General features: G+C 41.2%; 1 protein-coding gene across 9 annotated transcripts in view; it reads right to left on the reverse strand.

Annotated features, from left to right (window-relative positions):
* LOC104937143 (pleckstrin homology domain-containing family A member 7) overlaps positions 1 to 11,490 on the reverse strand; it is a 135,861-nt gene extending 124,371 nt beyond the window's left edge. For 8 of the 9 annotated variants that reach the window (XM_019261052.2, XM_019261047.2, XM_019261042.2 and 5 more), the window contains exons 1-3: positions 11,243 to 11,490; positions 11,001 to 11,077; positions 10,766 to 10,823 (exon numbers count right to left, since the gene is read on the reverse strand). In XM_019261052.2, coding sequence (XP_019116597.2) covers positions 10,766 to 10,823; positions 11,001 to 11,077; positions 11,243 to 11,475 — 368 coding nt within the window. In that variant the 5' untranslated portion in view covers positions 11,476 to 11,490. Of the gene's footprint in view, positions 1 to 10,765; positions 10,824 to 11,000; positions 11,078 to 11,242 lie in introns of those variants that run through there. The other variant, XM_027276542.1, reaches the window with a different exon arrangement.
* Positions 11,491 to 14,119: the final 2,629 nt, after the last annotated feature.

The raw sequence follows: 14,119 nt of genomic DNA on the forward strand, positions 1-14,119 counted from the left end.
TTAAAACATCTTCTAAACTCTTGCAGTCCAAAATCTAAAGAGAGTTTGAGATGATATAAAACATCAAACAGCAGCTAACTGTCACAATGGAGAAGCTGAACGCAGAGAATGTTTGACATTTTGGCTTGAAGTAATCAATCGGATCGAGTGGCTATGACATGTGGGGTTCCTCAGGGGTCAGTTCTTTGACCCTTTTGTTCAGCCTATATATGCTGCCTTTGGGTCAAATTCTGCAGAATTCTAATGTCAACTATCATAGTTATGCAGATGACACACAGATATATCTTGCGCTGTCCCCAGATGACTGCAGTCCTATAGAGTCATTGTGTAACTGTCTAGAGCAAGTCAAAAATTGGATGAACCAAAATTTTCTTCAGTTAAATCAAGAAAAAACTGAGGTCATTGTTTTTGGCAATAAAGAGAAGAGGGTTGCTGTCAGTAAACACCTTGAGTTACTGTCTCTAGAAACTAAAGACCAAGTCCGAAACCTTGGCGTGTTGATAGACTCAGATCTGACCTTCAACAGTCACATAAAATCAGTCACCAAAACAGCCTTCTACCAACTTAAGAACATATCCAGAGTTAATGGCTTTATGTCCCAAACAGATCAGGAGAAGCTGATCCATGCTTTCATCTCCAGTAGACTTGACTACTGCAATGGTCTTTTGACTGGACTTCCCCAAAAAGGTATCAAACAGCTGCAGCTCATTCAGAACGCAGCAGCTCGAGTTTTGACCAGAACAAAGAGATCAGAACACATCACCCCAGTTCTTAAGTCTCTACACTGGCTCCCAGTTAGCCACAGAATAGATTTTAAAGTTCTGCTACTAGTTTACAAATCACTGAATGGTTTAGGCCCACAACACATAAACGACATGTTAGTAGAATATAGACCCAGTAGGGCTCTGAGATCTACTGACTCAGGTCAGATAATGGAGCACAGAGTTCAAACCAGACATGGTGAAGCAGCATTTAGCAGTTATGCTGCTCACAACTGGAACAAACGACCAGCAGGACTGAAATCAGCCCCAACTCTTAGTACTTTTAAAACCAGGTTAAAAACTTTTCTCTTTTCACGTGCCTATGGCTGAGCTCTTTTAAAGAACTTTTAATCATAATCCTGTGATTTGTTTAATGTTGTAAACTGTTTTCAAATTTGCTGTTTTAATGATTTTAAATGACATTCTGATGTTTTTAATTAAATTTTCTTCTCTTTTTTTGTTTTTATTTTTATTGCTTGTCTAAATGTCCAATGTTTTTGCTTGCCTCTGTAAAGCACTATGAATTGCCTTGTGTACAAATTGTGCTATACAAATAAACTTGCCTTGCCAGATGACTCATTCTTAATTATCAAAAGCCAATTAGCTTTCTGTTTGTCAGTCAATCAATGACATTGTTTCAGCACTAGTGTTCATACTACTTATTCTAAAATGTTGAAACTGTAATCATGAAAATCAGAGCTGTAATTTTAAACCTTATGTATGCCTTTCAGAACTGATTGGAAGGACTCTCCAACCGTTTCTTGACCTCTCAGATAAACACACGGGAAGGAGTGAAGGTTGCGAGGTGGAAAAGACAGAAAACAAGAGGCATAAATCTGCCGAGGAAAAGTGAAGAAACATGACGGACCAGAATCAGAACATCAAAACATCGAGACGGTGAGAAGCAGAGCGTGGAGAAGAGAGTGTAGAAAGGAGAGAGAAGCTGCCTCAGCAGATGCTATCTCTTGGGAAGCTTCCTAGATTTACTGAAAATGCACTCAAGTCATTCACGACCCAAAAAAAGCCCTCCTCTTCCAAAAACTCCTACCTTCTCTCACCTTCTGAGGCAAACAAACATTGAATATTCGCTCCACTTGAGAGCCGACATTCCTGCAGAGGGTGTTTATTCTTTTGGCTGCATGAAAACCAAAGTGTGGTGAAACTCTTCTATCAAGCCAAACCACAACTAAGTTATAATAGCATCAATACAGCGCTAGATTTACCAAAAGTGTGTTCCAGTAAGACGTTTCAGCAGCAGCAGGTGAAACTTAAAACCTTTCAACTTTGTAAAGTCACAATTAATCAGACGTTTCTGTGAAGGACCTCCAGAGCATTCAGTCAGGTAAAGCTTTGAAAGGTGCCAGAGCAGAGGAAGGGGGGGACTGATTAACCCCTGACACTTCTGGAAGTTACTAATTTACCCTCATAATCTAAAGTCTACTGAACGACAAACAGATGCAAAAATATGTTACAAAATGAGTACAATCCTGGCGAATGTTGCTGAAGTAAACGTGAGGACAGCAGGTGTTGGAAGCAAATATCTGGAGGGAATATCATTAAGAATGGAACAAGGCCAGCGAAGACAACATTGGATATGAACAGTGTCCTTGGGCTGACATTTACCAGAAATAATCTTTAACTTTCCTGCTGTTCTGATAGCAAACACAGAAACTGGTTAGCACCTCCGACCAATGAAAACAACAGAAAAGCTATTGTTGACAAAGCTCTCTCTTCCACCCTTTATTTGTCTGCCAGGGAACTGTTGGTTCTTTGGTTTAGCCATGGCTCCACGGCAAAACAAAGCCTCTTTTTCATTCGAGGACAAAGAGCGTCAGACGGCGAGCACAAACCGAGCCTATGTTCTTACGCCTTTAATATGATCCATCGGTTTTATTAGCAGGTTCACAAAGATTTTCCAGGAAGATGGAAACTTTTCCTCAAGTGGTCCTTTCTGTGTGAGCAAACATCCCCTGTAATTCTTCAAAAACAATCAATGGAAATGTTCTTTCGGCCTGTTTGGAGGGCTTGATGTGTTTCGCTGTGAACCTGCACGGCATACCTGCTCAGCAAACCTTTTTATGCTTTAACAAAGTCATTCCTAAAACTATTCCACAAATACTACTCCAGTGGTCTTGATGGTATCTACAGTCGGTATAACACAGCGCCTTAAGGGATTTAAGTCATGCAGGGCCATACTCCTGACATTATTGTAAGCTTCTTTGAGATAAGCCTCTTTGTCACGGCTTCATGATACTATCATTGTGCTTACGCTGCCAATCATGCAGCGCTCAAGTCACGGCGCAGGTTTCTGCCAAAAGCATCACCTCTGCAAAACCTCAAAACTCCACTTAGGGTCAGTCACTAGAAGCTAAAATTATTTATTTGGTTGGAAGGTTCAGGATATATTTTCTTATTTTACCAATCTTACATAATCTCTTTCATAGTCCATTTTTTTGTGATTCTCATTCTCTTCTTGTTTTAGAGAATACATTCATAATAATATGTTCTGACATACACGTTATACTATATATGACTAGCCAGCATTGTCTTATCCTAAAACTATCCATTGGACAGCCTTAACTTCAGTTACAGTCCATAATTTAAAAAGTTATCTCCTATACATGATCAGTGTTTATATGAGTGCTATCTTATCTTGGTGTACTGAAGTGCAGTACACCAAGATAAAACAGCAAAATAATTTTTTTATGGAGGTCATAAAGATTCTTCCCATTATTCTTATCTTTGATGCAGGGTGTTACCACAATGTGGGAACACTGCATGATACAGGCTTTTTTTTCTGTGTCTGTCCATGGGCTTCTAACTACATCTCACGTCTGTATCAATATGGATTTTGCTCAGGTATCATCACATGACATATTTTTGGAGGTTTGGTCATGTGTTAACAGGTAGTCATATACTGACTTCACTTCCGTCTCTGTTCAAATATGATCTTCTGAATCATATATGAACGGCCTCTTTGAGCTCATGAAGACAAATGACATGTGGTTGAAAGCTCAAGGAAAAAGGTAATGGATCTCGAGTTGAGATTGTTTTTCTGTACAACTCAAAGCTAGACTGTCTAAACTGTCATGAATATGTTAAACGACTGCAGCTTAAACTCTTCTGAGATTTGTAAGTATGTGTGACGTTTGTAACAGTGTGCTGTGATTGTTTGTTTTTTGTGTGAATCATATTTGACTTCTTGCATTAAGCAAAGCTTTAGAGGAATCTGGTAATGAAGTAATGTTACAACTCGTGATTACTTTTCGATCATTAATTATTGTTGCTTATTATTTGTTTTGTGTAAGAGGTGCCATATACGACCAACGACAGTATAAAGAATGGACAGAGCATGAGTGATGTCACCCGTAGGTTTCCAAAGCGCTGGTTTGAGGACAGAAATATGTGACGTTGGCTGCCACTATGTTAGCTGTTGACTCTTTTTGTAGCCAGACTCAAGTGGCAGGTAGTTTTTTAGGTGCACTAGCACAAAATCTAGGTGCACCCACATTTTTCATTGTGTCGCCTTTAATGCCATAAGGTCACCTTTTTAATCGCTCTCCATAACTTTCATACAATGTGAATGATTTTTAAACAAGAATAAGGTGTAGAGAAATGCTTGTCTTTATTTGAAGAACAATCATATATAAAAAGAAAAATAATTTGCTTAAATTGAACATTTCAAGCTAAAACATTAAGCAACGTTTTACCTTTAATCCATTTTTCTTCATGAGAAAAATTTCTGATTTAAATTTGGCAAACAGCAACTCCTCTTTGGCAATGTTGTATGCAACATTACATTTGATTATCATTTCCGATTCCTTATAGGACCTGATTATTACTGCTTGCCGCTGAAATGCAGCTGGGAGAGGGGCCACTTTCTCTACACACTTGTCACGGCATCTAGTGTGTTTAGTAGTTTTGATACGAAACATTGTTGACCCACTTATGAATGCAGTATTAGCAACCATATTCCAACCGCACTCCTGACAGTAAACGCAGTGCATTACGTTATGGCCTTTGTCGTACCTCAGCCAAGGAAATTGTAATTGTAATTCATTTGAGTCTCAGGGCTGGGCTCTATCTCAGACTTGGTTGTCTCCTCTGGTTCTGGGTCTGATGCTATCACCGAAGGACCAGGGCCTGGCATCTTACCAGGGACCGAGGGCTCCGTGTCTTGGCTGGATGGACTCTCAGTAGTGGGGATGGATGTAGGACCACAGCCAATCAGAGGCAAAGACCCGCCCGAGCTCTGTCTCTTATTGGTTTAGACCACGATATGATCCTATCATAAGTGTGAGTTTGGTCACAGGAGAATACAGAGAGATGATGCGCTTGCGAAATAAATGTATGTTTTCACCCAAGCAGCGTCAGGTGCACCAGTGCGACCTAGAAAAATTATTAGTCGCACTCTGGAGTCCTGAGTGGACATTTGCAGGACTGCAGTTTTGGGCACTACTGTGTTGGCTTCACTTCACAGCCATGGACGTCACTGCTTGGTTGCAATCCAAGCGTCTCTATTCTTTGTTTTGGTAGCCGGGCCAGCTGTGCGTGCGTTTGAGTCAAACTGTTTAATAGCTGTGTCTCAAAAATTCAATTGAAACCGTCAAACTTCAGCCATCGAAAGCATATTTAACTGATATTTTTGATTACAAATGAATGAATGGAATACTAATTGCTTCTTAAAATTATATAACAGTGAACTGATAAATCAATTCCATGACTAACGCTACAACAAAGTGAAATCTGCACTATAATGGTATAGTGGAGCTCCAGGATACAGTAATGACTAAGGACGAGGCTGAGGGCAACAGGACTGAACCCGCTGTCTCTCACTACCAACAGACATCACTCACATCCCTCGCTCTCAGCTCGACCCTCTCTCTCTTTTTCGTGCGTGTCTTTCTTTCCCCGTCTCCCTCCCGCCTGCCCTAAATCCCCTCGAGTTGAGCCAGTCGTGCAGACGTTCCTGCAGGAGGTTTATCCTTCCTTGGATCCGATCAGCTCTGCCCCCCTCCCTCCCCCCCACAACTCCCTGTACCTCCCTGCTGGGAGTGACTGCAGGATAGCGAGTGAGTGAAGACCCATCTGGAGGCCCCTCAGAGGTAAGAGCGAATGACACGTCATGTCTGTTTGCGTGTACATAGGTATGAGAGTGAGCAAACAGGAGACAGAGGCAAATAGTGAGAAAGTTAGAACATTGTTAGACAAACAGACGTCTTATGCACGCTGAGGTATGTGAGGGTTGGTTTAGCCCGCAGAGGGAGAAGTCATCAAACAAACCAAGCTCATACTTACATCCTACTCGTCCACAGGGGGACATAAGAGGAAGCGGGGGGGGGGCTTATTAAAGCAAGTCCAGACAAAGAACAACAGAGTGAGCGATGGTGATGGACAGGAACGAGCAACAAGAAAACACCCAGAGGCAGACAGCCAATCTGACTGCTGACGCTGCTGCTGCATCTGCAATGAGCTCATCAACAGTTGTGGGAGTCACAGAGGTGTACTGAAGATGATCGCTATCTTGAGTGTCTGTGCCAGGAACCAAACAACAAGATTTTTATGCTGCGTTTCCAAAATGATGGTCATATGGCATACTGAGTCACCAGATTGTCATCTTTTAGCTATAGACACATGCAAAATGTAGGTTACCATCTCAGAGGCTTTACCCTTTCTGAGTATCTACAGGTAGTGCCAATCAATGAAAACTGAAACAACAGCAAGTCTGATGATTTATTAGTCATCTAAGTGTCGTTCACTTGGTCCGTCAGATTGCCATCCCAAATTTCCAGAAAAACTGCAAATGAACGCGTGTTTCCATTGACTACCATTATGCAAATTTGAGACAATGAGCACATCAGGACAAACAACTTGTTTTCTGGTGCTGTTATGTCACAGAAGAGATGCAACTAGATTACATAATCACGAGAGCGTGATGGCATTTATGTTTGATTTGAGGAATGTCGCAGAAAAAAAAAGAAATGAGCTTTCATGACTTGATTGTTAGTTACAGCACAAATAAGAAAAAGACTGGGTCAGCATGTCATCACAATGTGACATTCATCTTACTCCCCTGACTTGGATGCGCTGGCTTTGTTTTGATAATGAGCCACAGAGGAGCGTTCTCTCTCTTTACAGCATTAAAAATGAAAAAAGCATCTTAGAAACCATCTCCAATCCACTGTGAAATACACAACATCATCAACGGACGCTGTTCTGTTTAAGACGTAGGGATGAAACAGGGCTTCTTTTCTCAGAATAATCTTATACCAAGAACTCTGCAAGCATCCGAACAAAATGAAAAACATGCAGGGACACATGGGGAGCAGTGTTGTTCTTCTAGCTAGTAATAAAAACATGAAAAACATATTTCGGATAGAAGAGGCTCCAGAACAGACAGCGGTGGAGCCCTGTGGGGCTGTTACAGAAACATGGCCTCTAGATAAATAGTCCCCCTCCAGTGTGAATAGGATATTGGATTTCAAGGTTGTTATTACTTCACCTTGTTGTTTCTGCTCAAAGAATACCTTTCATAAGCCAATTCAAAGTTTGGAGAGGGAGACAGAAAATAAACAGATGTTCCCCTTTTCAGGAAACAGTGTTTGTCAATTACTGTACCATTCATTCATTTATGAACATAAACATACATTTACATACATAAAAAAAGAGTTTGAACGATGAATTGACAGGAAATTAATCTGCAACCATTTTTATAATCAATCATTTTATCAACAATCAGTCCAATGTCTGTTGGTTGTAGCCTCTCAAATGTGAGAATTCAATGCTTTTCTTTATATTTCACTGAATATATTTAAGTATTGGACGGTCCCTTTGGAGTGTGGAGACTTAAAACAAGTATTGTTCACTTCTGTCTCATATTTCATAGACAAACAATTGATTATTTAAAAAATAAACAGAATTAGTCTCAGTCCTCAAAACAAAAGATATTTTACAGAGATCTAAAATAAATCATCCCGTTTGAGAAGCACCAGTCAACATTTGGCATTTGACTATTATAAATCCTTAAATTATTGATCAGTTATCAAAACTGGTGCTCTCTCTCGACTGAAAGATCAATTAATTATTTTGGCACTTCACTATACTACTACTAAAAGGTAGCTCCTCTGGCCTCTACTGCTGAAACATGACCACAACCTGTTGCTATTTTGGCAGTGTTCTGTAGAAAGCTGTAAATGCGAAGCAAAGAATTTCCCCTGAACACACCATTAAAGATGAATAGAGTCTGACTGCTAGTTGTTGGTAAAATTGCTTCACTTTGGTCTGGCTGCCAACCAGGTAACAGGAGCAGGTTTTGTTTATGTGGTAACCAGTGATATCTCCAGTGGTTGGAACGCATGGAGGGAGAGTGTCACAGGTCAGGAATAATACTTTGATATCAAAGTGGAAAGTAGATTAACAGGATTTGGTGCAGTACAAAGTTTTCTCTCAAGCTTATCACCTGTGGTTGGTCTACCTTTTTAAAAACTATTTCAGGAATTCAATGTTACAGCTAAAGAAGAGAGAGAAAGGTTTCATTCACAAAGAAAAATGTGAAAGCAGAATTTCAAAAAAAAAATGTAATTGCCACTTTTTTCTGTATTTTTTCAATGCCTCCATCCAGGGTTATTTTTAGAGAGTGGCAGCAAACAGACACACATATAATCCGAGTCTGAGTCACACATCACTGCAAAACATGGCAGCACATCAGGACCGATTCAGATGAATTTTAATTAAATCGAATTCCAACAGCATTCACTCAAAACAGCTGAAATATTATGTTTGTAGTGAAGCAATTACCATCAACAGCAACACGAATGACCTTCACCCTCTGTTATCTGCAATGACGCTTTAGTTCATGTCAGCACAACGGCTGAACACGGGGAAGTCACATCCGACTGAGGGTGTTTACAGGACCCCAGAACAGCTGATTAGTCAACAAATCTACCGTCAGAAAGCAGAGATGCTGCCCCCATTATGAATATTCAAAAACTGCAGAAATCAATTATCTACCGAGAAGTACAAGCCCACGCACTGAAAATATAATGAAAAAATGAACAATTTGCAAATGAAAAATATTCAGCACAAAATTGTGTAAAAATGTATGGTTGTGAATATTTGCCAAATATTGAATTAACAGTGTGCTATCAGCAACATGTGTCCTCTGCCTCCTGGCTTTTTTAAAAATCAGTTTATATAAGAAGTTTTCTGAAAGCAAATGGAAATTACTGATCGTACTGAAGAACAATAATCCCCCCAAAAACATCCACAAACTGTTGTTCGTGTACCTGACGTTCATACTGTTAGAGGAAAAGGTCAAATCTCAAGTCAAATTCAGTCAATTCACAGTCCTAATCCTTGTCTTTCAAGTATTACAAGTACATGTAGTATATTTTAGTCTCTCTGCAGCTCTGCACTGCCAAACAAACCTTTCCCTCCTGCCTGTCATGTGACTCAAGTTCACACTTCTGCCAGCTGCTGTTCGGTGGTTTGGTCTTGTAATTACTGCAGGAAATGCCGGAGCCAGAGCAGATTTTAAAAAAGGCATGGCAGGACGTATTCGCAGTGCAGCTTCAATGCAGGTGATTAGTCATCATTTTCTTCACTGAAGGTCAAAGAGCGAGTGCTTCTTTGTGTGTACTAAGGATTGTGTTTACACAGCTTCATCAGAGAAGAGGCAGAGAGGTGAACTGCAGCAGGACAGACAGCAGCTCCGGTGGACCAGAAGGCAATGCAGCCACACGCTGTTCAGTTATCTGATTTCAAAGACTCAATCTCACCTTGTTGTTTCTGGGAATTGAAGTTAAAGCACCCAGGTTGAGGACACAGAGGTGTTTTTTTCCTGGGATTTTTGTGGATCTAGACTGCCTTAGTCTAATCTTTTACATTTTATAGTAACAGTTGCACATAATTAAAAATATATACAAATATTTTTAAGATAGAATAAATATAGCTGCAATTAAACTTAAAATCACAATTAATCTGCCTGAGTCTAGGACAAAATTATAAGTATAAATAAGATTTTAGGCCATCATATAACTCAACATACATACAACTGTAACATGAAATAACTTAAAATGTGGAAAATATCAAGATGAAGAGAATATGCTGCATCATTTTCAAAATGATCTGCTGGTGCAAGAGCAAAATCATCAGGGCCTACACACTGGTCAATATTAGTTCATAGAAGATACAGTATACGTCAGCGGATAACCTGACAGATCCACCATCACATAGTTTGTCCAGCAGAATTCGTTTGTTACGTGTTTATGGAAGAAAACGGACGGGAATGGTCAAATGATGTGGAAAACTAGCTACCAAACTGGCAACCGAGTCCATCCACAGCATACAGCTGAATGCAAGACATTTTTCAAAGTAAATCTGACATCAAGTTCTGGAAAACAAGTTGAGGTAAAGTGACTTCTTTATGTCAATTCAAAGAGTGTCCCAAACTAATTGCAACTATGCAAAAAACACACACACATGCAGCATGAGAGACACACACCTGATATGTGCATCATACACAGCAGCACATGAAAGCACAGGGTCATTAGAGGGTCAGAGTTAGTCCCAGACACACACCCCAATTTAAACCCGCAGTACAGCTGCGGTAATTAGTCATCCTGGAGGTAATTTGTCGTGCTAGTAGCGGAGCCGTATTAAGCTGCACGCAGGGCCGGTCCTAGCTATGGGCAATGTGGGCGGCCGCCCAGGGCGCATTCTCCGTGGGTGGCGCACGAACGCCCGAAAAAGCAAAAAACCTCGGTAATTTTTCGATACCGCTCATTAAGTTAGCGGAGCGGGCGCCCCGGGAGCGGGGTGTTGACAAGGCAGAGGGGGGCGTCGGACAGACCGATGGGGGCGCACGGCGCATCCAGGGGCGCACTGGCGGCCGTGAGGGCGCACAGGAAAATGTTCGCCGGGGGGGGGGGTGTTCGCCCAGGGCGCAAATGTGGCCAGGACCGGCGCTGGCTGCACGGTAAGTTTAGTAACGCGCAGGTACTTACTCTATGAAGTAACTGGCCCCTTCGTTCGTGAAACCTTCCTCCCATCCTCGAGGCAGGTCTGAAAGAAAACCACAGACTTGTTGCTGACAGCTCAAAGTTTTGGCGCCTCGGGCTGGGCCCAAATTAAAACACACACACACACACTGAAGTTGTTGATAACGCAGAGAAAACACCGTGAAGTAAACATGAGGACAAAACGAACACAGGTCAAACACTACTAGCTTAGCTTAGCCACCTGAGCGGATCATGTGTCCGGAGTTTACCGGTTCACCGGAGCGAGGATGGAGCCAGGTAGTCTCCCGCGTCTCATCGCTGCCGCACAGACAGACAGACGGGCGGAGAGAGAGAGAGAGGGAGAGGGAGGGAGAGGGAGAAAAACACCTGTTACACCAACCGGGAAGGAAACACCAGCAGACCCCGCCAACTCCCGTTAAACCGGGAGAGACGGTGCGAGAAAGCGTTCATTATCCCACTCACTTGATGAAAAAGACCCTTCCGTCCCCGCAGACGCCGTAAGACCAGTGTTCAGGTAAGGCGTCCCGCCCGAGAGGCGCCGCCATGATCCGGTCTTGAAGTCCTAGTTCATCTCGGTCCCTCTCCATGGAGTCTCCCGGGAGCTCAGCGATCACCGCTAGGGCCGGCGCTGCCTTCAGGGACTCCTCTGAAGCCCGTACATCCGAGCACCCTTCAAACTGAATATGTATAGACATTGTAAGTACACACAGCAGTGTGTGCTGAATGAGAAGGAAGACCAAACATGCAGCTTTATGGCTCTTGTTTTTATTGCAGACCACATTAGGTTTAAGACAGCATTTGTCACACTGACTGTTAACAAAACTTAGTATACTTTGAAACAGGTTTGTTCAGTTATGTGCAAGGCCATACATTAAAGCTGAGGTCTGTCCTCTGTGACATCTCTGACTTAAAGAGGAGTGTAATAATAATTTCACATACGTTGCACATGTCTGATTCAAATATGTTACATTTGGAAAATTAGACTTGTGACATCAGTATTTTTAAATCCCGGTTTACATCCATCGTTACGTGAGGCAAATATATAATAAGAGACAATCAATTCTGGCATTAGAGCTCTACCGATGGAAACCTAGTGGGGTTTAACATGTTGACCATGTAGTCGCAACATTCTGGTTCAAGTCCAGTCAAGGATCTTTGTTGCATGTCATCCACCACATCTCTCTCTTCCCTCATATCCTGTCGTGACTGTCTACTATGTAACAAAAGCATCATAACCCAATCTGTAAAAGAAAGATAATGGCAACCTAAAACGAACAAATTGTTCTTATATGAAGTGCAATTCATTTTCCACATGCACAAAGTCTTTTTACTAATGCTGCAGGTAGAATATGTTAAACCATTATAACAATAACCGGACTGCCTGAGCAGATATTTCTGATGTTTGCACAGTTAAAGAAGGTGAAGGGAGGAATGTTTAAGTTCATGATAGATGAGATAATATTTGCCTTCATGAAAATAGGAGGAAGCTGCATGTCATGTGGAAGAGCTGCACTTCCTTTAATACACAGAATCCTAAATTGCTCCAGAAATGTGTGTACACAGGGAATATGTTACTCTGGAAAGAAACATCTGCCACTGGCATGGTGAGCTCAGTGCGAAAGACCAAATGAGTTAATAGAAACCTTTTTCTTTCCTCATCTGATGTGAAATGTTTTTCATGGCAGAGTTTTCTGGCTCTGTCACCACTTGATTGAAAATACAAAAAAAAGAAGTTAGACTCAGTTCTGCAGCACTTTTCATACCTGCCATACACTGTTCTGACCTGTAGTAAACCGAATAAGTCAGTTCAGTCCTGTTTTTACACTAAACAAATATCACATGTCTCTTTCCAGTCACTGTGTCAACACAGGAAGGACAAATTGTTGACTCATCGCTTGAGGGGTTTTAACATTATTCAAGTTAACACATTATGAGCACATCTCTGCAACTGGGATATCCAGTGGAGACACCCAGCTGTCACACAAGGAGTTATTAGTTTGAGTCATTCACAGTTCCGACATTTTCCCCAGCACTTAAAGGCAGCACAAAGTGTCTCCTACAGTGAGAGAAGAGAGGTGAGCAGCTCTGCCTGTGTGGTTCCCAGCAGTAATTGGGGGAAAGTGAATGGAAAATGTGCTGATTTTGAGCTTTTCAAAATATGTGACACCTTTAGTCTTTAGAAAATTTAACTGAGAAGGAGCTGATTATGAGATTAAAGACTGCTTTAACCAATTAGGCATCTCATTAAGGAAAGCTTTGATTTTAATGACTCGACACACACGTTCATTCTCATCCACATCAGCCTGCATTTTGTGACACTTTATTTTTATATAGATTTTAGCACTTTAACTGTAACTTAGAGTTTAGTGGTGAACAATCTAAAACTTTTACCCGCACCATCTGCAACAGAAGATAGGAAGATGGAAGATATTCTTGGCGGCAGGGGATAGCTTGATGCAACATGTTTACTAAAACCCAGCTGATACTGGAGGCTGATGATATCTGAAAGTAAAACACAGTTTATTAGCTAATATACCACAACATTTCTGGCAGTAATCCTCTAAAGAATTTCACTATCAAGATGATGAAGGTGATTGTTTGTCTTAGAGGTTTACGGTCCTGGCCATGTGTTTGCAATGTTTGAACTTGAGGATGGGCAACTGGTTATCTAAAACAAATAAATAAACTGATATTAAAAAAAGAACTGTATTCCACATATATGATTAATTCTATATTTACTGACAGACAAATATGACATGATGGCATGTTCTGCTCTGACCAGCTGTACACTGATGAACAGGTGAACACTGTTTCTACACTATTTTCTCTATAATTTGAACCATATCACTTTTCTTTTCCAGGCAACTTTCTGGGAATTTATGGAAATCACACACCAGTGAAAAGGCATGACCAAAACATTCAGATACTACAGTTTGTATCTGTCAACATGTCTGTCTAGTATGTCAGCCAGGCTCTAATGTTTGCATGCAGCAAACAATATTGTTGGTTTTCCTTCCCAGTGGCTCATTAATGTAAATAAGAGTCTCTGTCAGCTGTCAGACGGTTGTTCTGAGTCACTTGTCAGGAACTTTGAGCTCATTGGAATTTCATCTTCCAAAGTGACTCCATATCTAGACGGGACGTGTGGTGGCATGCTTATGACAACATCCTGACACATTTTTACATGCAGCCCTATTATTTGAAAAATCCACCCTCGAGAACAAAAACAGTTCATATGAGTTGTTGTTAAGTTCACAGTCGGAAGGAATTTCCTCAGCAAAAACAGTAATTTTCAAACGGTTGGAACACAGTGGTGAAGAACAGAATGACTGTGCTGGT

Source organism: Larimichthys crocea, unplaced genomic scaffold (assembly GCF_000972845.2).
Source record: "Larimichthys crocea isolate SSNF unplaced genomic scaffold, L_crocea_2.0 scaffold434, whole genome shotgun sequence".
Classification (NCBI taxonomy): domain Eukaryota; kingdom Metazoa; phylum Chordata; class Actinopteri; family Sciaenidae; genus Larimichthys; species Larimichthys crocea.